Here is a 25,563-nt window from a genome sequence, read left to right as displayed (position 1 = left end):
ACATTAAGATCTAACAGCCGGGTACTGATTAGGAACACCATTCCTGATTTTATTTTTAAGAGCCAGCCAGACATATTGGCCCACACCAGTAATCCCAGCTTTCAGTATGCCTTCAGAGGCAGGATAACTGTGCATTTCAGGCTAGCCTGGGCTATGCAGTGATACTTTGTCCATCTGTCTCTCATATATATGTATGATATATATGATATATATGAACACACACACATATATATGAATACAGGAATAGAAATTAATAAAGCTGATTTATATAATTCCGGGGAGGTGCCAATAGCCTGTGCTGAACATGCTGCTTTACTGTTGTTCTCTCACCTTACAGAGTCACAGCTCCAATGAGGAGAGGAGTCAGGGCAAGGCGATGTGGCCAGATGCCAGCCACTTTGGGCATGTGCAGCCTGACAGTGAGGCCGCGCGCAGGTTCAGCGGACAGTGTGGCTGCACGCAGGTGCGGCGGGCAGGGGGGGTGCCACACGCAGGTGCGGCCACACGCAGGTGCGGCGGACAGGGGGCTGCACACAGGTGCGGCAGGCAGGGGGCTGCACACAGGTGCAGCTGCACACAGGTGCGGCAGGCAGGGGGGCTGCACACAGGTGTGGCTGGCAGGGGGCTGCACACAGGTGCGGCGGACAGTGTGGCTGCACACAGGTGCAGCTGCACACAGGTGCGGCAGGCGGTGGCGGGGACTGCACACAGGTGCAGCTGCACACAGGTCCGGCGGGCAGTGGTTCATACTTACTGAGCAGGACTGCAGGTTGAGGCTCACCAGCTCGTGGCAGTGGTTCGGAATGTGTCTCAGAGCTTCGTCCTCTAACTGAGTGGATGGAGGAAATGAAAGAAGGATAGAATCCAGGTAAGAGAACAGGTCAGGCACCAAAGTGACCCCCACAGCAAGGAAAACAGGCTGAGCAGATGTGTGACCCCTGTACCTGTGTACATCCCCTCAGGAGCAGGGCTTTCAGGCCCCGGCACCCCCGCACCAGTGCTTCAATGCCTTCCTTTGTGATCTGGTCACACCAGGAGAGGTTCAGATACTCCAGGCTCCGGCAGCCCTCGCTGAGAGAACAAAGAACAACAGCACCCTGTGCAGCCTCCTGCAGAAGGTGCTGAACTCAGTACACCACAAACAAACTCCTACAGACAGTGCTGAACTCAGTATACAACAAACAACCTAAAGAGGAGATTAGCCCAGGGCCTGGCTGAACCACTTCCGCTTCACCCACCGGAGTCACGGGGAATGCCTCAGTCCAAGGCACTGACCATACTAGGGTTGGGTTTAGGGGTTCTCTGTGTAAGTGTACATATGTGTGTGTACACGGTCTGTGTGGCCAGACGTTGACTTCGAGGTATCGTCCTCAATTGCTTGCCATCTTTTGTTATTAATTTTTAAAAAATCAGTTGATTTGTAATTAACTCATAAACAAAAAACATGACATAGTTAGATTAAGGTAGCAAATCAAACAAACACTGACCTAGCCTCAAATTCTGCACATCTCAGTGAAGGGCCATTCCAAGTCTGTGCAGTTAGAAGGGCCATTCCAGAGCCACGAGTTTTGCTTAGGATTTCACACTTTCACTATTACAATTTTATGTACTTACCTGTTACAAAAGGAAAATGACAGTATTGAAAATAGAAAACAGGGCTGGAGAGATGGCTCAATGGTTAAGAGCACTGTCTGCTCTTCTGGAGGTCCTGAGTTCAATTCCCAGCACCCACATGGCAACTCACATCTGTCTGTAGCTTCTGTTCCAGAGGATCTGCCACCCTCACACGGACATACATACAGGCAAAACACTGATGCACGTAAAAAGAAATCTTTTTTAAAAAAAGAAAATAGAAAATGATTGACTTTAAAATCTCTTCTAAATCTGTGTGTGTGTGTGTGTGTGTGTGTGTGTGTGTGTGTTTATACATATGTCTCTATACATATACATACATCTCTGAATGCAGTGGCCCACAGTGGCCAGAGAAGCACTTCATACCCCTAGATCTAGAGGCAACTGTTAGCTGTCCAACATGGGTGCTGGGAACTTGGTTCCTCTGTAAGAACAGTATGTGCTCCTAACTGCTGAGCCCTCTCCCCAGCCCCCAGCTTTGTGTCCTCTTTCACGACTCATGTCCCTTTTCCTGCACTCTGCCCCCCCCCCTTATGACACAGGGTCTCTCACTGACCCTGGCTAGAGCTCCCCAATTCCACGAGGCTGGCCGGCCAGTGAGACCCAGGTCTCCTCCCCAGAACCGGGGTCACAGGCAGGAGCCACAGGTCCTGGCTGCTGACAAGGATCTGGATACTGGAACTTGGGTCCTCACTGCCTTACAGACTGAGCCATCTCTTCAGCTGACACTTTGTCTTGACCCCCAAATGCCAAGCATTCTCACCTGATGTCCTTTAAGGAGCTGTTGGTGACAGACACACAGGACGTGAGATCCAAGTGCTTCAGCTTCGAACAGAATCTGCTAAGGCTGTAACACGTGCTGAAAAAAGGCAAGCATACTAAAGACGTTTTCAACCTTGTTTCTAGCCATTCCCTGCGGTCACTCTCTCCCTAGACCCATCCTTATTCCTACCTGTCAGTGATTTTTGTGCAGCCATTGAGGTTTAAATGCTCAATGTTTCGGCAGTTCTGAGCAAAGGTCCTAAAATGAGAAGGGAAAAACAAAACGATGTTTTACCCCAAAGTAGTAGAAAAGCCAAAAAGCAAGGGATGCACTCAGGGTGAGAAACCAGTGGCTACGGGCGCTCTGGTGCTGCAAGCTGCGCGGCCACTAGAGGGCAGCACAATCATCCACTTCAAACAGTGCTTTCCAAATCCTAACTCAGATCAGCAAAGGCCACAGACTCCTTGGCAGACAAGGGCTCAGTAACCTGGGACGCTCCCAGACACTGCCTACTGCTAGCCTGGCACAAAGGGCCAAGCCACCTGTCAGCTGACCCTCATTCAGCCCCACCGCGGGGATCAACTGAAATGAGAGGCCTGACATTTCTCTACTGGAAAAAGTCCACTGGAAGCAAGGTTAAGATCTTCCTTGAGCTGTGCTCTGGGGCACTCTGACCACTGTCAGTCTTGTTAGTACCAAGACCCATCATTTACTGGCAAGAACCCCAAGTTATGAAGAACAGCTGCCTTGCTGTGGGTGATAGCAGGGCCAGAGACAGAAAGCTACACACTACCACCACTCCCTGCCAGGACACGCTCAGGCAACCTGTATACTTCAGCAGGTCTCCCAGGTTCTGGCTGTTCCATGACATATCTGCCACCTCTAAAACCTAGCCACAGACTGCATGTATCTGCTCATTCTACCCTGCTGATGGGTAGGGAGGGGGAAACCAAAGTGGATCCCTGGGGTGGGGCTAGGAAGATGGAGCTGAAACCCAAGAAGTCCATGAAGTTCCACAGGGGCAGGTGGAATAGAATGCCAGCGGCTGCCATGCGTGACCCTGGCACGTGCATGTGAGCAACTACCTATGAACCAGCTGGGGAAAGAATTAGCTAGAAGCATGACACCAGAAGATCACCAAGGTCCTTTGGTGGGGCACACTGTCTACTTCTACTTGCAAAAACTTAAAACTATGTCACTGTTTCTAGGGTTGGGTAGGGAGAAGTCTCTAGATTCAGGAATGCAGAAGTAGCCTAAACAAAACGCCGCTCTGCCCAACCTAATAGTCTTTTATTTAATTAATGGGGGAGGGTGCTGAAGAGATGAGCCCACTGGTTACGAGCACTTGCTGTTCTTGCAGAGGACCCAAGTTTGTTTTCCAGTCCCCAAAGGCTGCACACAACCATCTATAACTCCAGTTACAGGGACCCAGGCCTCTTACGGCCTCTGCAGGCACCGTGTGCTTGTGGGACATACATATGTGCAGACAAACACTTAGACACATAAAAAAAAAAAAAAAAGAGAGAGTCTTTAATTAAAAAGCAGTCCAAATGGCTGAATTTTGTGTTGCTGGGAATCCTGGGCTTACACATGCTTACAAGAGCAGCCTGTCTCCCTCGAGCTACACCCTACCTGCCCCAAGCCTAACAAAGGATATGATCTCAAAAAGAACCGTTCAAACCAATGAAGAATTAAACTCAAAACAGCATTTATAGGAATAAAGGGTGTTCCACACCTAAGAATGTGGAGCTCATGATGTCTGCTCACACCGAACAAAACAGGAAACTAAGTGTGTAACGGACACAACTGTCTAATCAAAGTCTACTCCAACCAGACGCAGCAAGGACAGGGGCAAGGGTAATGAGGTTGTCGTTGAGTCACACAGAACGCTGTGCAGCTACAGGACAGAGTGAGGGCGTTTTATAGAGACACAAGAAGGTTGTTATTCATTTGAGAAGAAGACATGTGAAGTTTTAGATATGAAAACCCAGTGACTGAACTGAAAATGTACTGGATGGATTAACCACAGATTAGTTACGGCAGGAGGATCGGTGTGTCTGAAGGGTCATCGGGGACAGTCCAAAATAAAGAGGAGAGCAGAGGGTAGGGGTGTGCTCAGCGGCACAGGGTGTGGGGTGTGTACACGGCTCTGGGGATGATTTGCAGTAACGTGTATGAGTACACACACATGCACACAAACACACACGCACGCATGCACGCGCGCACACACACACACGCCCACGAGCTAGTCTGTGATACAGCTGAGTCATAAACCACATATATGATATGTATGTGGTTCCATCCCAGCACTGCAGGGGGGAAACCAATGTATCAAACTGAATCCGTTTCTATAAATGAATGGTGAAGAGGACTGGAGTGAAGCATACAACTTGCAACAGCACCTCAGAGTATTGACAGGCAGGGGCTGGAGCGGTAGCTCAGTGGTTAAGACCACACACTGCTCTTGTAGAGGACTCAGGTTCAGCTCCCAGCACCCATAGCAGGGGCCTCACATCACCACCAACTCCAGGGGATCAGATGCCCTCTTCTGGACTCCTTGGGCATTGCCCTCAAATATACATACCCCACCCCATCCCAACAGATAAACAGGTACGCATAATTTAAAATAAATATTTTTGAAAAATATCTGGAACTGAGTATGACAAAATATGTATGCGACTTTTGCACTGCCCAGTGCAAGCTGGGAGGAGCTGAACACTTGAAGAAGTTGACACGGTGGCCCTGTAAACAGGGTTGGAAACCGACTGATTCCCAGACATGATCGCACTAGCTGCTAAAGCGTGGGTGACTGACTATAAGACACAGACTGTGCAATAATAACTGGATGTCTGTAGGTGAACCCCAAACCCGAATGTGTCCCCTATTCCACAGATAAAGACCAGTGCAGAGCAAGGGCACAGCTCAGTGGGAAAGTCCAGCATGAGTGAGACCCTGGGTTCAGTCACCAACAACTGCCCCCCAAATATTCAAAACAGGGCCTGGAGAGACGGTTCAGTGGTTAAGAGCACCGGCTGCTCTTCAAGAGGTCCTGAGTTCAGTTCCCAGCAACCACATGGTGGCTCACAACCGTCTCCAGTTCTAGAGAATGTGACACTCTCACTCAGACATACATGCAGGCAAAACACCAAAGTATAGGAAAAATTGTTTTAAAGTCAAAATAGATCTGAGTTAAAATTACAAAACTTCTAAGGTGTGATCTGTAGAGGGTCTCAGTAGTCAAGAACACTGCTTGCTCTCTCGGCACCCACAGGGCAACTTATAACTCCAGTTCCAGGAGATCTGATGCCCTCTCTAGCCTCAGTGGGCACCAGGCACACATGGTGCACATTCATGAAGGCATTCACACATACACATAAAATAAAGACAGAGAAGTCTATAAACTTTCTCAAGACAGACACAGGATAGGGTGTGTATGACCCCAGGAACGCAGTAAGTGTTTCTGTCCCATAAGGAAGAACTCAGTGCAATTCCTTTCATTAAAAACTTCCCTTCAGGGCTGGAGAGACGGCTGGGCAGCTGGTAGCACTTACTGTTCTTCCAGAGGATCCAAGTTCAGTTCCCAGCACCCACATGGTGGCTCTCAACTCTCCAAGACTCCAGTTCTAGAGGAATCCATTGCCCTCTTCTGGCCTCTACAAGTACTGCACACACACACACACACACACACACACACACACACACAGCACATAAATGCATGCAGGGCCCCACACAAACACAACAATTTAAAATTTAAATTAAATGATTCTGCAAAGAAACTTCCTTTCAGCCATGCCAGTTAGGAGCCTGGGAGAGCACCTTTGCAAAGGTACTGTGCAAAGCACTGGTATTTAAAATGTATTAAGAATTTTCAAAAATCAACAAAAAATAACCGCTGAAAAAATAGACACAAGGCTTAGAGAGACATGTCCCCAAACGGTCCATGGATTCAAAGCCTAGGAACACACTGGGCAGCACCGGGGAGATAGAGAAGAGCCACAGGTGCCACCAAGCACCATTAGGGCCAAAGTGAGGAGGACACACCCGTCACAGTAGGGCTGGGCAGGAATGTGAGAACTGTAGAGTCACAGACCACATGGGGACTCAAAACACTACATTCTGTTTGCAAACTAGACTGGAGGCTTCATCAGAGTTAAACTGGGGCTGGGGAGACGCTGAGCTGTTCCCCAGGCAGTAATGGTCGCCACCAAGCCTGATGCCCTGAGCCTGATGCTCGGAAGCCATGGGGCAGGAGAGAGAGAACCAACTCCCAATGGTTTGTCTGCTGACCTCCAACACAATCCGTGGCATGTGGCAAGCACACACACAAACACTGCTGAAGAGAGGAAGAGAGAGGAGTGTGTGTCTGTGTCACAGCAGCTGCTGGTGAGTTAACTCTGCCTGTAAAGTGCTTGTCCTACCAGCAGGTGGCCCTGAGTTTGATCCCCAGTCCCCATGTTTAAAAAAAAAAAAAAAAAAAACAACCAACCAAACATTGTGGCACACACAGGTTTGTGATTCCAGTACCAGGGAGGTAAAGAAAGGTAGATTTCAAGGACTCATTGGCCAGAGAACCTAGCAGACTTGGTGAGATCTAGGTCAGTGAAGATCCTGTCTCAAAAAACAAGGTTTAATGGCTCAAAAGACCACTACTCAAGGTTGTCTTCAGACCTCACGCACATGCATGCTGGTGTGTGTGTGTGTGTGTGTGTTGTGTGTGCAATGCTGGAATGTTTGCCTAACATATGTAAGGTCCTGGGTTTGATCCCCAGCACGACAAAACAAAAAGTCCAAACTGGGCATGGTGTACGTCTGTAATCCCAGCACTTGAGAGGCTGAGAAGGATAAGCTGAAGGCAATGTTCAGCTACACAGAGACCTTGTCTTGTGCAAGCAAGCAAACATCCGTAAGCACATACTTACATGACTCAACTACTCCACTCCAGGAGAAATGGACATTCCCAAAAGCTTTACCTGCAATGGTGCAAACAAGAAAGCTCCCTGCTGTCCATAAACATTGAGTGAACACAAGCAGCAGATCCCTGGCTGACAGAGGCTGCACGGGACCCCCACTGCAGCAGATCCCTGGCTGACAAGCGGTTGGACTTGGACTTTAGTGATTATCTGACAAAGAAAAGCAGTTAGTACAAACCACATTTTGAATTTTGGCTTCCCTGCCTTTGTATGGTGGAGTACAACAGTCTGAATCTGCCCTGCTCTGACAGGCTGCTGTGTGGAGCACTGCGTCCCTTAGACACTATGGGATCTTGAGGAGAGGGACCCAGATGGAGGGAGCAGGTCGCAGGGAGTGGGTTTGTGGAGCTCTTTCCTGTCTAGCTCTCTGCTTCCTGCTCATCGACAATTGTCGCGCCACATATTCTCAATATGCACAGGGGTAGACAGAGCAGACTAACCCTTCTGAAACCAGGAGCTGAAGTAAGCTTCCCCTCAAGTTTGTTGGGCATTAAGCTTGTCTCCGTGACCACAGCTCCCTAGCACCTGTGGTCAGACTCTGAAGCACAAACACCTGCAGTCAGATACTCTCCATACGTATATGGGGACACAGCTCCTGGCTGACCACATGACAGCAAGACTGAACACTGAAACCCCAGAGAGACCATGTTATGTTTAGATGCAGATGGTCAATAAAGCATACAAGACACTCACAATGACACTATGAGACAGGCTTCGTGCTGGACGGTTTTGCTCAGCTCTGTGGTTAAATGGCAGTGTTCTAGGCTAAGCTTTGAAGTTCAGCGAGGCTGGTGTATTAAAGACAGTTGTAAGAGGTGACTTTTATCTACCCATACGTATGTGTGCACATGAGTGCAGGTGCCCATGGAGGCCAGCAGGAGGCGCTAGATCCCCTGGAGCTGCAGTTACAGTAGGTTCTGAGCCACCTGACTCTGGTGCTGGAAACTCTTCAAGGGCAACAAGTGCTCTTATAGGATATAAGCCCAGCATCTGTACAGCATCTGTACACTGCAGGATGGATTGCTGCTCAGCAGTAAACAGGAACAAACTGTTGGTATTCACAGCAAGGTAATTCCAGTGCAACTGCGCTGAGTGGCAGGAGCCGTGCACACAGGAAGTCTCCCTCTGATGCACAGATATCTTTGTAATCAATACAGATTTTTGGTCTCAAGTTCAGAACAAACCAGTTCTTGGTCTCTGAACAGTGCTTTCCTCATAAATCAGGGTTTCCGTGCCACGGTGAAAGGTCTCATCAGGCAGTGGTGGTACAAGCCTTTAACCCCAGCCCTCAGGAGGCAGAGACAGGAGGAGTTCTGTGACCTCAAGGCCAGCCTGACCTATAGAACAAGTTCTAGGCCAGCCAAGGGTACATTGTGAAATCCTAAGACAAACAAACAAGCAAACAAATAAGTGGCCTTTGATAGTCCCCACTAGCAAGCCACATTTTCACATTCATTTTGGTGTCTTCAGTGAGACAACTGTCAGATCTATGTCTTGCACTGGAAGCTACATCAGGCCCATGAGTAAAAACCCTGCTTCCAGCCAAGCTAGACTCAGTCCATTTCACTGATGTACAAAGCTCTGTAGGCAGAAAAACGGGCCTGATGGCCTGGGCCAGTCTTTAGTTTATCAGTACATCTACACTGTATAGACTGATGGTTACGTTACGGCATTCTCCAAGCTGGTGAGTCCTGGGTGCTGACCACAGTCGTGCGGCATGGCCTGCATCTGCCTTCCTTTCCACTGTATTCCTGCTTTAAAAATCCTCATGGAGGCTGACTGTGGTGTGGCTCTGTGAGTTCAAGGCCAGCCATGGCAAGTTCCAGGACAGCCAGAGCTACATGATAGAAAGACTCTGTATTTTTTTTTTTAATCTTTTATGGGCTGGAGAGATGGCTCAGTGGGTAAAAATGCTTTCCACCAAGCCCGATGTCATAGTTAGCTTCATCTGTCAACTTTATATAAATCTAGAGTCACCTGGGAAGAGGTGACTCCAACCACGTACACACTCTGACCTCAGCTGGAGAACTGTTTCAACCAGACTGACCTGGGGTCAGCACTGGGACATTATCTTAACTGTCTATCAACGTGGAAGGGCCTAGCCCACTATGGGTGACACAACCCCTAAGCAGGTGGGCCTGGGCTACGTAAGACAGGAAGCTGAGCAAGCCGGTAAGCAGGGTTCCTCCATGGCCTCTGCTCGAGCTATTGCCTTGGCTGCTCTCAACGATGTACTGTAACCCGTGAGTCAAATAAAGACCCTTTGCTATTCCAACTAACCACGGCTACCTAGGAGGAAGGGGATGTGCATTTAGCTGCACAGGCGATATTGCCTGCTATAATAAAAGCAACATAATGTGATAATCCTGTCCCATCACAAGTAGGCAAAATTCTATCGTAACCATAAAGACATTTTTGTTTTGGTTTGTTTTTTTTGAGACAGGGTTTCTCTGTGTAGTCCTGGCTGTTCTGGAACTCACTCTGTAGACCAGGCTGGCCTTGAACTCAGTAATCTGCCTGCTTCTGCCTCCCAAGTGCTGGGATTAAAGGCGTGCACCACCACAGCCCGGCTGGCATTTTTTAAAGAATTGCTTTGTGTGTGAGTAAAGTCTTCTAAGAGACTAGAAAGATGACAGGGAAGGGGGTAGGGGACAGAGGAGACTGAGCAAATACAAGTGTCAACTCTGATGTGATACACACCCCTGGCACTCCACTCTGTAACTGCCCCACTGGCATCCAGGAGAGAGAGCTCACATTAGGCAGGTGAAGCCATTTGTCCCCAGAACAGAGGCACGACTCTCATTATACAAATTACCACAGGAAGGACTGAAGAAAAGTCTAGACCAAGTTTGCCTTGCTTTTTCTGATGTCAACCGTCAGCTGCTGTGACCAAGTGGTCACTGTGGCTGTCACTCACTTCAAGGAGGAGTCCCCGACGCCGATGCAGCCACGCAGGCTGAGCTTTCTAAGGAAGCCACCGCACCTCTTGGAGATGTTTTCCACCACTCGGCCCTTAAACGGAGAAAGATGGCAAACAGTCACTTTTGCATGCTGCTTATTTCTTAACATTGTACGCTGAACTGTGAGCGCAGCACGTGCTGAACTGTCAGTCTACTTCTCCAAACGCAGCCGGAGTCCATCCTTACCAGAGGCACCATGAGGGCTGAGAGCCTAGTTGCCTTTCAAAGGGTTTAGACACACCCTCCCACACTCACAGCCATCTGACTGGACGTAGCTGTGAAAACCACCGGGAGGATAAAATAATGTTGCTGAAAGAGAAGTCAATTTTTTTAATGTGCATGTATTAAGCACATGTGTGGCATGCAGTTATGCACTGCCATCTGGGCAGAGACCTGTAAACACTGAATTGTCTAGGACACAGCCACAGTACCTAAGTGGGGCTGACACACACTATTACATGGCTAACATTTGAGCTGGACTGCACTCGGAACCTTGACCCCAGTGTGTCTATCATGCTTTCTTGAGGATTACCTGAGCTAGTTTTAAAGATATATATTTTAATTTATGTGTATGTGTGTGAGCACTCTCAAAGGCCAGAAGAGAGTGCTGGAACCCAAGTTTACAGGTGCTTGCAAGCCATCCAGCCTGTGTGCAGGGAACTGAACACACAAACCCCTGAGCCACTTCTCTACCTTGACCTCGTTGTTTTTAATCAAAATCCAAGACAACTGCAAAATAAATCTTTGTTACCAATGAGAAAAGACAACTAGGACTTGACAATCTAAGTATGTAAGCATTCATTAAGCATCTAACCCTGAACCACACAGCATCCCGTCTCTCCATTTTGAGGATTTCTTTATTCTTCCTTCACTGAAACAAAAGTTATTATACCAGAATTAAAAAAAAGAAAAGTCATGTATGTGGCGATAATTACAGATCACTGTTTCTAAGAGAGAGAAAAATAGCAAGATATTTACCAAGTCAATATTTATTCAATAACCCTTGTTTCCCGCTAGGCATAGCAAACTATAGGCACACAGTATTAGAACGAGAGGCTCTGGGGAGAAAAGGGCCTTAGGTGAGCATCACAGCCCCGGAGTTAGAACTTTAACATATTGTGCGGTCACTCCTCAGTTCTGACCTGTGACTTTTCAGTCAGATCTTTGAGAATCTCGTACAATCTGTTTTTATTACATTCATCCATCCATAGTCCCTCCCCCAGACTCACCTCTTCCTTATCCCCCAGTCCCTCCCAGACTCACCTCTTCCTTACCTCCAGTCCCTTCCAGACCTGCCTCTTCTCTCCCCCCAGCCCTGTGGGCTGTTTCTGTCATGTTTGTCACCCAGTTAAGTCCAGTTTGTGCTGTCCAAACACTGGTGGATGTGTGCCAATCCACTGGGACAGATGGCTTACCAGGAGACAACAATCTTAAAGAAAAGGGACTCCTTGCTTCCCGGCAACTATCAATGTCAACAGCTCCTCAGCTGTGGTGGGCAGCATTTTTAGTAACCATCAAAACTGAAGAGGAACTGTACATTTTTTATTCATTTCTATGTATGTACATGTAGAAATACCATGGTACATGTATGGAGGTCAGAGGCCAATTTGCAAGAATCTGCTCTCTCCTTCCACCACGTGGGGCCCCAGGACTGAACTCACATCGGCAAGCTTGGTGGCAAGTGCCTTTGCCCACTGAGCCATCTCCTGGTCTCATGTGCTCAGTCTCGGAAGGCATGTAAGTGCCTCACCTCAGGGAAGCACGCATGCTCAGAAAGAGTGACTGGGGAGAAGCCCTGAGCTCTGTCACTTCAATCTGCTATTCTGCCATTGCTGTGACCCCACAGGTGTGTAACCCAGTTCCCTAAATGTATAAGTACTTAGGCTTAACCTATTTGTTCCTCAGCTTCTTCAGTCTGTTTTTAAAATTAGTTTATCTCATTACATGTATGTGTGTTTGCCTGCCTGAGTTTATGTGTACAGTGTGAATACAGGAACTCTCAGGGCCAAAGAGGACATCAGACTGTGTAGGACAGGGGTTACAGACGGTTCTGACCAAACATGTGGTATTGGGAACCAACCCAGGTCCTGTGCAGGAGCAGCTGGCACCTTCACCCACTGAGCTGTCTCTGCAGCCCCTCTGCCCACCTGATGCAGGTACTTACAATACAGAGAGACTTTGTCTCAAAAAACACTACCACCAATGGGACCAGGGAGATACCTCAGTGGGTAAAGGTGGCTGTTCCCAAGCCTGAGACCTGGGTCTGATCCTTGGAACCTGCTTGGTGGCAGGAGGGAACCAATTCCCACAAGCTGTCCTCTGACCTCCACTCCTACCCCTTGGCAAGTGTGTGCACACACACACACACATCAAATAAACTAACTAACTGAATTAACTTACCTCTACATCTGTTTGGAAGTTAAAAAGATCCACTCGTTGCCAGTTGCTGCCGTCGAGGGCTAAGATGTTCCAGGCCTAGAAGATGGATGTCAAAGAGGAGGCTGGGTGTAAGGGATGAGCTGATATGTCAAGTCTCTTATTTCCAAACTTTTATTCTTGGTGTATATTAAGTAAAAATAAAGTATACAATTATAACACTGCTATTTTAGTAGACAAGGTTTAACTGTAATGTTTTGTTTAAATCAAATCCATCCCTCTCTTTGATACTGAATAAAAGCCAGGCAATACTCTACCTTGGAAATCTGTGCACATCGGCATAGAGTTACGATATCCAAGAAGGAGAATATTCTAGAGAGAGAGAGAAGGGGGGGGGAGAAGATGAGATGGTGTCAATATTTTATCTTTTATTTTTTATTTTATTTTTTTTTGTTTTTTGAGACAGGGTTTCTCTGTGTAGCCCTGGCTGTCCTGGAACTCACTCTGTAGACCAGGCTGGCCTCGAACTCAGAAATCCGCCTGCCTCTGCCTCCCAAGTGCTGGGATTAAAGGTGTGCACCACCACTGCCCGGCAGTGTCAATATTTTAAATTAGAACTTGAAAACAAAATCTAAAGCATCTCCTGGATACAGACTTCCTGAGAGCCTGGGCTGACAGCACATGGTACACACTGAGTTCTTGTCGCTGCTGTAAAAGTCTCAGAGTCTGCATTTGCCTATTCTGATTTAGTCATGTCACACACATTTTCTCAAAACAGAAGTCACCAAACTTCCATTTCTCCTGCTTTGAAAACCAGATGTGGAAAAATAGACCCTTCTTCAAGCTCCTTGACAGCTGGCACTCTAGTTTCCCCGGTGCTGAGGCTGGGCTAACTATCTCCCGGTCCTGCCAACGTCCCAAGTACACAGCACCAACTCCTGCTGTGGATTCCCCAACAGGTTCAGAGAGTGGAGCCTCAAATACCATGGTCCCAAAGGTATAATGAGAAAATCCATTTGGTTAGATGCATCAGTTCACCTGGCAAGGAGTCCTCACTCTACGTGGGTTTTCCCAGGCAAAAGGAGCCAGAGGACAAGAGGAAGACTGGGAAGAGGGCAGAGGAACCCACTGAGTCCTGGTGGTTCTGTAAGAGCTTTAGAGGAAGGTGGCCTTGGGCGTGGGCACGCTGTGTGTGCACCGCAGTGCAGGGACAGACAGTGTAGGGGACTGAACGTGCGAGAGCAGGTGCAATGCTGTGTGGGTAAAAAGGAGAAGATGTGTGAGGAAGGCGAGAGCCAAGACGCAAACACACTCTAATAAAGTTCCCCAAATTCTTCAAAGTAACAGCTGTCATGGAGATTAACTTCTGTGGCTCAGCGATAGATGACAGAGCCCTAGAATGCCACAGTGCTGCACACTACCGTGGTGGACCTACACAGAGCCACAGGCCAAGAGATGATGGGCATCACTTGCCAACGCGCTGTGAACATATAGACGTCTAAGGCTGCATGGGCCTTAACAGCCAATCTAACTGTGTGAATGCCAGTGGCTGACATGTGTGCGGACATACCGAGTCAATATTTTTCCCCAATATAATATCTTTATTGATTATTTGAGAATTTCACAAAATGGACTCTGATCACTTCCCAGCCCTCCCAGCCCTGACCCCTTGTGACCTCGTCCGAGGAGGAGGAGGAGGAGGAGGAGGAGGAGGAGGAGGAGGAGGAGGAGAAGGAGGAGAAGGAGAAGAAGGAGAAGAAGAAGAAGAAGAAGGAGAAGAAGGAGAAGAAGGAGAAGAAGGAGAAGAAGGAGAAGAAGGAAAAGAAGGAGAAGAAGGAGAAGAAGGAGAAGAAGGAGAAGAAGGAGAAGAAGGAGAAGAAGGAGAAGAAGGAGAAGAAGGAGAAGAAGGAGAAGAAGGAGAAGAAGAGGAGGAGGCAGAGGCAGAAGCAGAGGCAGAAACAGAAGAAGAAGAACAACAACAACAACAACAACCCCACAAAGTCAAATTTGTGTTGCCCATATACTCATGGGAACATGGTCCAATTCCCAGTGGCCAGCCCCTTAGGAGAATTGAGTCCTTCCCCACCCCTGCCAGAAGCCATCAACCAGTGCAAAGCTACACTTCGGCACTCCATTGCAGATATTTTATTATTTTAAAAAGCTGCATATTTATTTTGCTTTCTGACTCTGTGCTTGTGCCTTCAACACTTTCACAACGATTTCCTGCTCCTCAATAAGGAGAGCCCGCTTGATCCTGTCTCGGACACACTTGGCACACACGGAATCACCATAGGCCCTGTGACGTGCTGCTCTGTCTTAGACAGTCTCATGAGGACTTTGGGTCTCACAGCATGAACCCCTCGCAGTCTGCCTGGGCACAGGACGAATGCGGATTTAGGCACTTTCCCAACCTTCTTGGTGTAAAGGTAAACAATACTGTTGCCAGAGGTTTGAGACAGCCTAGTTTTGTTAGAGGCTGTATTGTAGGAGAGCCTACAATGGTATGTCAAATGCTAGAGCATCCTGAGTGCCTCTAAGCACTGTCCCCAGAAGAGCCCTGCCACAATTTTTGAAGAGTTCTCTTCAATGGCTTCCTGTTCAGACTGTTTCTTTTGAGGGGTTGGGAAGAGGTTGTCACAGAAGGCCGCCTATGTCTTTCATTCTCAACTGTAGGCCCACAGTATTCCACAGCAGGGCAGTAAATGCATATGCTTACGACAGGGTCTCTGCACACCTATGTGACCTCCGTGGGAAATTTATCTTGCTCACCTCCTGCCCCAATAGCCATGCTGCTAGCTCATAAGTGGCCCCACACTCCCTGTGCACACATTTCACGCTGAGTTCCAATCCAAAAGTGTATGATAAGGTAAAAAGGGAGTCACCTAGAGTCGCCTGGAACATCCTCAAGGACATACCACACAGAGAATCAATCTACTGTCTCAGAAACAGCGACAAGTCTGATTATAAGGACAGCCACTGACTGTGCACCGTGTGCCACCCACAGTCTACTCCTTACTCACAGCCACACTAGGAGAGGACTACTGTGGGTAAATAGCCACGGCAGGTCCCACAGACACGAGAAAGTCCAAGGTTCCAAAGGGGTTTATTTTCATGGTGGATGGTAGATGGATCTGGATGTACCCCCCCCACCCCCCAAACTCAGGGCAGACCTGAGTTAAATAGGGAGGGAGAAAGGGGGAGGGTCTGGAGAAGATACTTAATTGGCTCTGCCCTCTGGCCTTCATTAGTATGTAAATCTCTCTAGGGCCTGAGGCCTGTAGTCACACCCTCTACCTGTGCATTTTGGGAGGGGCTGTAATGGCCTACGTGACTGAACAATGTAGGTCTGTGGAGACTAGACTGTGTGTCAGGACTCTGGGTTCTGGGGATGTAGCCAAACACCTGCCATTTCTCCCTTGGAGTCTCAGGGTTCCAGGCCCATGCCTAGCCAAGAATCAAGATACCCTTACGCAGTCCCGCAGACTACTATGTCCATTTCAGAGACAGGGTTATGCGAGCAAGCCGTGTGTGTGTGTGTGTGTGTGTGTGTGTGTGTGTGTGTCTATGTGTGTCTATATGTGTCTGTGTAAAGGGTGGAGCTGGACCTAAACTTAGGCAGAGTGGCTGGCCCAAGAGCCTAAGGTCACACACGAATTTCCTAGGAAAGTCTGACACAAAGATGTCTTCCTTGAGACTCCACTGGCCACTGGGTGAAGAAGTTTTCTTTTAGTGAGCATGCTGTTTAGAAAATTCTAGACTCACACAAAGTGAACAAGACCTTTGTATGATGGAAACCAAGTGGGCCAGAATGCACACGCCTGCTCTCACACTATCTCAGCTTCATGTCACTGAAGGAAAAGTACATCGCCCTGGGTATTCACATCCTGTTCCCCACACACATCTTCAAACCGAATGCAATTTCATTTCCACAAATAGACATGGTAATATTTCCAACGGCCAATCTACGGCTCACACCGATTCCTGACTCAGGGCTTAATGAACAAAACGGACGCTTACAGACAGATCCTAGTGCACGCAGCATGAACACAGAGGGCCAGCCAAGGAGAGCATGCAGCGGGTCAGGGTGCCTGCCGCCAGGCCTCATAACCCTCATGACCCCCAAGTCTGTCTGTGTTCTCTCTCCCTCCCTTTCCCTCCCTCCCTCTCCCTTTCTCTCTTACAATACAAAGAATAATTTTTTAAAATAAAAACAAGGATTTCTGAGTTCAAGGCCAGCCTGGTCTACAGAGTGAGTTCCAGGACAGCCAGGGCTATACAGAGAAACTCTGTCTCGAAAAACCAAAAATAAAATAATAAAATAAACAGTTGGCTGAAGTAGGAGAGTCACATGTGTATCCATGATTAATTTATTCATTTTTAAGCTTTTTCATCTACCTGTGTGTCTATTTGGGACAGGGTTTCTCTATGTAGCTCTGGCTGTCCTGGAACTCACTTTGTAGACCAGGCTGTCCTTGAACTCAAGAGATCTGCCTGCCTCTACCTCCTGAGAACTAAGATTAAAGGTGTGTGCCACCACCGCTTGGCTAGTTATTTTTTTATAATTTATGTATATGTGTGTCTGTGTGGAAGTGAGCGCAGGTGCCCTCGGAGGCCAGAGCTGTCAGCTTACAGCTGGGTTACAGGCAGTTGTGAGTCACTTGATAAGGTGCCAGGAACTGAACTCCAGTCCTCTGTAACAACAGGCACTCTTCCTCACAGAGTCTCTCTCCTGCTCCATCCTCCCCCTCCCAGCCCCCCACACCCCCTCCCTCCCACCAACCTGACTGATTTTCGCCCCCAGAGGTTCTATTGTCTCTTAAGGCATTATTTCTTCACTGTGCATTTGAGTTTTCCTGTGAATTCTTCCCCGAACCTTTCACTGCTGTGCAGAGCATAGCTGCTGATCTCAGTAACCAGGGCACTGAGGGGTCCGCCTAACTTGTCTTCTCTCCTCTGTGGGTCAGTTTTTCCAATTTGCTTAGATCATTCCAGGTCTTATGAAGAATGTACCTTTTTTAAAAACAAAAAACAACAACAACAAAAAAAACCCAAAACTTTTAACTGTTTATTAACCATTTCGTATTAGCAAAGGGCAATTTGGGATAAAGTGCCAACTCCCCCGCTGCTGAATTTCCTCCAGGGTACAGCACCATGAGAGCAAATCAACCCTGATTGGGGGGGGGGGGGATCATCTCAATGCTGAGAGAACACTGAACCAAAGCATCCCGCCATTTTATAGACTGAGCACAAAGGAGAACAAGATGGAGGTCAGGCTAGGAGTGGGAAAGTACCGAGAACTGCTTACAGTGGGAATTAAACGTCTTCAAGGTTCTACCCTTTGCTAAGGACATCTCGGGAGAAGTGTCTGAGAAAGGCCCTCCTAGGAGAAGGGCCTGGGCTAGGGATGCAGGTGTGTATTAGACATGACCGTAGAGGGCTTCAGCTCCCTCTGAAGACCGCAAAGCACACCGTGTTACTAAGTCTGGTGTGGTGAGGACAGCTTCTCCCTAAGTGGCTTACCAGGATCACCTCAAACATCCCTTCTAAATGGACAACGGCCATTTTTTCTCTTCTCTGCTGTACTTTCGCTCAGGGTCCCACAGGATCGCTTTGGTGTTTGTTTGTTTGCTTGTTTGTTTTGGCTTACTTCCCAGAGAGCACTGGCCTTTCATCTGGAGGTTCGGTATCTGCTCATTCATAGTCCTCAAGTTCAGGTAAAACTGTAGTCAGATCACTGGCCTCAGGCTGAGGCCCAGCGCTCTGGAGTTTTAACTATTTATTGTAGGTGAAACAAAAGAGGGTTAGATGCAGAGTTCAGTTGCCATTTGCATTCAGGTCTGTAACTCTTCTGAATCCGAAGGCCCAGGCAACCGCTGACAGCCCCGCCCCTCCTGACAGTACGTGAGGAATGGGGAGAAACTTTAGGGCAAAGAATTCTGTTGTGTTTGGGTACCTAAAACATGGCTGGTTAGTTTCTATAAAATTCAATAAGGCCTAGTGAGACTGCACAGTGGAAAAAGGGTTCACTGACAAATCTGACAACCCAAGTTTGGTCCTCGGAACCCATGTGACAGAGGGAGTCCTCTGACCCCCATGTGTCCCAAGCATGTGCACATGGATAGAATATACAAGTATTAAAAACAACAGCACCTCAAGCAGATGCGCCTGCACCAGGGCTGGGCGTGGAACCCAGGTATGGGAGCAGCCACAGCGCCCGGGTCGCTCTCCGAAGTCCTTATAAAAATCAGCCTGCTCCTCTGGCCTCCCATGTCCACTGATCTTCACTCCCTCTAAAAGTCTGATTTAACAGTTTTGTCTATAGTCATATGATCCTCAAAAAAGCAAACATCTTCATGGCCTCCTAACCAAACAGAAAAACAAACAAGAAAAAACGCTTTTCTTTTTTACATCTTATTTTGAGATGGGGTCTCACTCTACCTTAGGTAAGCCTAGAGCTTGCAGCAATCCTCCTGTCTCAGGCTCCCAAGTACTAAGTTACAGGCATGAACCATCATCCCTGGCATCTAGTGATGTTTTTAACCCCGACCTCTACCTTACCTTGCATTACTATCCCTGTAGTCTAAAAGTTCATCAGCAGCTGCTCTGTAAGCGTCCCTGCTGCGCTGCTCACCCAGGCCTCTCTGACTCCACCCACGCCTCTCTGACTCCACCCACGCCTCCCCGACTCCTCCACGTGGCATCCATTAGCAACATTTCTTTCTTCTAAAAGCAGTACTTGGCCAGGTGTAGTGGGGCCCGCCTTTGACCACAGCACTCCAGGAGTCAAAGGCAGATGGGTCTCTGTGAGTTTCAGGCCAGTCTGGTCTACAGAGAGAGTTCCAGGACAGCCGAGGCTACATAGTAAGACCCTGCCTCAAAACAAAACAATTAAAATGAAATAAAAATAAAAACACTACTACCATTACTAGATTGTGTTTATTGAAGATTTGCCTTCTGCTTATTTCCTGGTTAGTGCTGAGGTCAGATGTATAAAGTCCTCTTTAACGTGTTCTTTAATGTTAGCTCCTTCATTCCCAAAGGATGCTCTATGCGGATGAGGTGAAATCCTGTGATGTAAAGTCAATCAAGGCGCACAGTTCAGCACATATGGGTGCTACACCGTCAGCTCTGACACAGTCTCATTGCTCAAGTGAACTGCCACATATCGTGGCCAGCCTCGTTCCTGGGCCCCTTGTGGATGCGCTTGGGCTAAAAGGTGCCTCTCTGATCCTTCAGGTAAATGGATGTATCAGACCTTGGGGCGTGGCTTGCTTTCCTAGAGTGCTCTTTACACTCACCCACGCTGGCACACACAGTGCTCTTCTCTGTATGTTTGGATCAGGATTCACTTGGCCAGCCATCTGTTGACGGGCATCTGGAGATGCTCGCCTTGGCTCTTGTGAACAATTCTTTTATGAATATCTGTGTACATGTGTTTGTTGGTGTTTTCAATTGTTTGGATCATGTACTTTGGCTTATCTGCAGCTTTAATTTTAGGGTGGCAAACGATGGTCTGAAAATATTAAATGGACAAATTCCAGAAATAAGCAAGTTTTAAATTCGTGTGTGTGGTTTTTTTTTTTTTCTTTTGAGAGAAGCTCTCACTATGTAGACCAAGGTGGCCTTAAGCTCACAGAGATCCACCTGTCTCTGCCTTGTAGAGCTCGGGTGAATGCATGAGCCACCTTACCTGGCTGCAGTTCATGTGACTTTTATTACTGCTTATTGTCATCTGTTTTACCGCTGGATATTGTCATTTACTCTGCTCATTTGTAGATTCAACTTTATCTGCACGCACAGGAAAGAACACAACGCAGGAGAACCAGAGCCTACCCTGCCAGTTGGTCACTCAGGCTGCTGGGACACACAGGCTGGAGTGTACCCAAGAGAGGACATTACCACTGTGTAATTATTGTGTTTCTTTTTGAAGAATTGCCAACTGGTAACACCATTATGAGAACGACTTCATTATCATGATTATAGCTTCATTTTAGAATAACTTAGCTCAGGAGAACAATTCTAGGTTTCTCTTCCCTTGGTCACATGATTGCCCTATCTTTTTTCTATCACTGCTGCCCAGAGACCTGCTGTTAGTTACTGATGACTGCCTCTGGGAGTCTGGCTCACGGTTCGGGTTTCGGCCTTAGTTCCAGACCCAGAACCTACATAGTGGAGAGAGAGAATTAGCTTCCACCAGTTGTCCTCTGTGCTACAGTTTTATGCCAATTTGACCCAAACTAAAGTCACTTGAAATGAGGGAGCCTTAATTAAGAAACTGCCTGCATAAGATTGGGCTGCAGGCTATTTTCTTAATTGGTGATTGAATAGGGAGGGCCCAGCCCCCAGCCCCCAGCCAATTGTGGGTGGTGCCATCCCTGGGTTCATAATCCTGGATTTTACAATAAAGCAGGCTGAGCGAGCCATGGGGAACAAGCCAGTAAGCAGCACTACCCCTCCATGGCATCCACATGGGCGCCTGCCTCACTTGAGTTCCTGTCCTCACAGCTCTTGATGATGAACTGTGAGTGAAATAACCCTTTCCTCCTCAACTTGCTTTCCCTCATAGTGTTTCATCACCCTACCTATAGCATCCTCTGCTGACCACATGCACAGCAGGGCACATCCCCGACCAACACAGAGTCACAGAAAAGAAACCAGAGCTGCAGAGATGACTCAGTGGCTAAAGTACTGGCGCACTGGCTGTTCTTCTAGAGGACCACATGCACACATGGGTAGCAGGTTTGGTCTAATGTTGCTTGTATTCTAAGGTTAATTTTGGTCTCCCAAACTGCTTACACGAGTGCATGTAGACCCTGAGGGTCCCTGCCCCCTGTTGGTTCTGATTGGTAAATAAAGATGCTGACAATCAATGACTGGGCAGGCCAGACAGAGCCAGGACTTGAGGATTTCTGGGCATGGGACCAGGAGGAAAGGAGAAAGAAAAGGAGATCCGCCATGTCTGGAGTGTGTGCAGGACAGGAGAGATGCCATGCCTGAGAAGAGTGCAGGACAGAGAGGCATGGCCACCATGTGGACGAGCCTGGAGAGCACAGCCCCAGAGCACGGCCCAGTTGGGCAGCCGAGATAGAACACAATTTAGTAAGTGATAACTCGGGACTGTTGGCAGGAGGTTAGGAAGTAGCCTAGCTATTGTGCTAATTAAGGCACATCCAAATATAAATGCTGTGTGTGGGTCTTTCTTCAGGAACATTAAGCATTGAGGCGGGGAGTGAACCCACAGCCAGGATTTAGTAATTAAATATTAATTCAACACACATGAGCTATGGATGGTTGTGAGGCACCACGTGTGCTGGGAACGAAGCCCGGTCCTTAGCGAGGACTGCTAAGCCTCCTCTCCGGCCCCATTTCACTTGATCGGAACCATTATTTCTACTTGTATTTTCCAGCCCCACCACCAGGGTGCAGGACCCAGGCCTCATGTCCTTTCTCTTTCATGACTAACAGACTGAAAGCAACGCAGTCGACATGGTAAGTCAGCAGGTCCCTTTATTTGTATTACAACGGAGAATTACAGACTCATCCCAGCCACAGACCAGTTAGACTCATGATCGGTAGTGCTGAAATGGTGTTTGTAGTCACCGATGGAGTAAGAATTCAGCTGGCTATGGTAGCGCACACCTTTAATCCCAGCACTGTCCCCAGTGCAGGCAGACGTCTGTGAGTTCAAAGCCAGCCTGGTCTACAGAGTGAGTTCCAGGAATGACAGCCGGGGTTATGAAGAGCATATGTTTGATCCTTTACAGATAGATGTGAGGCTTTAGGGGGTTTCTGCTGGATAATGAGACCAAAACATACCGCACACCACTTTTAAGCCTGAAGCACAGTAAGTTTACAGAGGAGGAAACACGAGGCTTGACACTTTAAACTCTCACCCCACAGGCTTCCCAACTGTGGAATCTGTATTAAGACAGTCTGCCCCTGACCCTGGTTCTTTGTTTTTCTCATCTACATAATGAAGATTAGTCAGGTCTACTCTGCCTCTTCAAGATGCTGCTTTGATTATCAAGTGATGATGGTCAAATTGCTATAGTGCCCTCAAGAAACCTTATTTTTGGCCAGATGTGGTAACGTACACCTTTAGTCCCAAGCACTCAAGAGGCAGAGGCAGGTGGAGCTCCATGAGTTCGAGGCCAGTCTGGTCAATAGATGGAGTTCCTGGCCAGCACTACCCAGTGAGAACCTGTCTCAAAACAGCAAAACAGAAAGAAAAGAAGAAACCTTATTTTCCAGGGCAAATGTTGGAGTGAATGGATAGTTCACAGTAAGTAGGGTTGGGTTTTTTTTTGTTTTTTTTTGGGTTGTTTGTTTTTGTTTTTCGAGACAGGGTTTCTCTGTGTAGCCCTGGCTGTCCTGGAACTCACACTGTAGACCAGGCTGGCCTCGAACTCAGAAATCCGCCTGCCTCTGCCTCCCAAGTGCTGGGATTAAAGGCGTGCGCCACCACCGCCCGGCTTTTTTGTTTTTTGTTTTTTGTTTTTTTAATGAATTAAAAAAAATCTGAAGCTGCCGAAGCTGAGGACCCAGTCCCTCTCCTAGGAGCCGACACCAGCACAAGACTGTAAAGAAAAATGTGATGTAAGAAGAGACAGGCTGAGCGCAACGATGCCTGTAATTCCAGTCTAGAAAGGGAGAGGCAGGAGGATCAGGAATTTAAGGGCATCTTGGGTTACATAGTAGGACTGAGGCCAGCCTGGACTACATGAGGTCAGCCTGGGCTACATGAAACCATGTATCAAAAAACAAAAACATGGACTGGTGAGGTGGCTCCATAGGAGCAACCTGACAACCTGAGTCCCTTCCCCAGGAGGGATTTGTCTTCTGACTTCCACAGGAACACTGTAGCACACACACACACACACATCACACACAATAATAATAAATTCAATGTTTTAAAATAATCAAAAGAAAAATTAAGAACATTATCTTGAGACAACAGATGAAAGATTTTTTTTTTGAGATAGGATCTTGCTATCAAGATAGACCAGGCTGGCCCTTGGATTCTCGGAGATCTATCTGCCTCTATCTCACAAATGCTGGGATTAAAGGCCTATGCTACCATGTCTGGCTAAAATGAGAAAAAAATTAACATAAAAAAGATCAAAAGAGAGACACAGAAAGGATTTGGGAGAAAAATGACAGATAATGAAGACAGGAACAGAATGTCTAACAGGTCTTCAGACATTCCTGGGGGGCGTGGAGGGGTAGGGCATGCGAACGGCAGAAAAATGCAGAAAAGGTGACTTGAAAACCTCTCTCGGAAAAGTAAAGACGTGTATTTTGTGAGTGTTTGCCTGAGGCCAGGACGTGCGTGGGAAGAATGTGTGAGTTGGTGGCTTAACTGTGGAGCCGGAGCTGCAGGTGTTCCCTAGCTGCCGATGTGGCACTGGAAACTGAACCCAAGTCCTCCACAAGGGCTGCTGTCAGCCGCTGAGCCCTCTCCAGGTCCTCATGGAAATGAAAACTGACTTGAAGATATATATATATTTTAAAAAAGCATTATGTATTCTGAGAGGTCAGAGAAGGCATCAGTTCCCTGAAAGCAGATTACAGTTGTGAGCCACACACTCTGGGTGCTGGGAATTGTTCCTGGGTCCTCCGCAAGAGCAGCAAGGGCCCCATTGCTTTAATCTTAAACTCTGCTCCCTTCCATGCCACTGGCCTGGAAAGACGCATGGGTGCGTGCATGCACTGCAGTCATCATCTGCTGAAAACAACCTAAAAAAACAAACACCCAGCCTGTGTTAGAGGCAACATGTGGCTCTAGCCTGATGGTGTCCATTTGCTCATGGTGTTTCATCTTCAAAATAGTGACAAAAAAGACATACAGGCACTCAGGACAGTGTTCTCACAAGACTTCCTCGAGACTATACTGGAGACAAAACATCAGAAATCAAAATGGTGACAGAGAAATGGAGTAAACGGGAAGAGACGGTGAAAGGAAAGGACCATGGGGATTATCATATCTTCAGGGGCAACACTAACAGATGAGGCTTAAATCTCAACCCATGAAATCTGGCTTCAAAAACTGAGACTGACAATGAGGAAAACCCAGGTACTGTGTGTCTTCAACTACAATGAGCAATCCCACTGTGACGAGCAACATATACCCGACTCACCAGGGACAGGGAAGGTGTGAGCTACTGATGCGAGCAAGGGGTAAAGAAAACCACTTTTTTTAAAAAAAATAATTTTTACTTTTAATTACATGTATGCAAATGTGTCTTGTGTATGGGAACATGAGTGCACTTGCTGGTAGAGCCCAGAAGAGGGCGATGTGACCCCTGGAGCTGGAGTTATAGGTAGCCATGAACCACCAAATGTGACAATCCTGTGTGTGAGAAGTTTGTGCTCTAACTGCTGACCTGTCCATCCCCCTAGCCCCAAGAAAATCTTTTAATTTGTGAGTGACAGGTGTATTGAAAAAGTCAAGTTGTATAAACTTAATAACAAAGTGTGTGGAAGGAATATGGAAATTAAAAACATTAAGTATTTTTAAAACTATCAATAAAAGCCACCAGATGAGGGGTGAATGGCGGTGCCTCGCATCTTTAGTCCCAGGACTTGGGAGTCAGAGGCAGGTGGATCTCAAGAGTTTTGGGCCAGCCTGGTCTACAGAGCAAGTTCCAGGACAGCAAGAGCTACACAGTGAAACCCTGTCTCAAAACAAACAAACAAACAAAACAGAAAAAAACTAAATTAATTAAAATAAAATAAAATTTCACCTTTTCTGACTGGTTCCAAAATAAGAACAGGAGAGTGGGAACATAAAAATTCACACACGAAGAGAACCTTGACCTCATGAAGGCTGGATGCCCCAGGGGGTGGGAATTTTGAGGGTTCG

General features: G+C 47.5%; 1 protein-coding gene across 1 annotated transcript in view; it reads right to left on the bottom strand.

Annotated features, from left to right (window-relative positions):
* Fbxl2 (F-box and leucine rich repeat protein 2) overlaps positions 1 to 25,563 on the bottom strand; it is a 49,009-nt gene that overhangs the window by 11,378 nt on the left and 12,068 nt on the right. The window contains exons 3-9 of the mRNA XM_028767377.1: positions 13,019 to 13,073; positions 12,726 to 12,800; positions 10,283 to 10,377; positions 2,585 to 2,653; positions 2,396 to 2,491; positions 945 to 1,071; positions 755 to 829 (exon numbers count right to left, since the gene is read on the bottom strand). Of these exons, the coding sequence (XP_028623210.1) occupies positions 755 to 829; positions 945 to 1,071; positions 2,396 to 2,491; positions 2,585 to 2,653; positions 10,283 to 10,377; positions 12,726 to 12,800; positions 13,019 to 13,073 (592 nt within the window). The remainder of the gene's footprint in view (positions 1 to 754; positions 830 to 944; positions 1,072 to 2,395; positions 2,492 to 2,584; positions 2,654 to 10,282; positions 10,378 to 12,725; positions 12,801 to 13,018; positions 13,074 to 25,563) is intronic.

This window comes from Grammomys surdaster, unplaced genomic scaffold (genome assembly GCF_004785775.1).
Source record: "Grammomys surdaster isolate TR1022 unplaced genomic scaffold, NIH_TR_1.0 172, whole genome shotgun sequence".
Taxonomy (NCBI): Eukaryota; Metazoa; Chordata; class Mammalia; order Rodentia; family Muridae; genus Grammomys; species Grammomys surdaster.
This window is presented reverse-complemented; position numbering and strand designations above follow the sequence as displayed.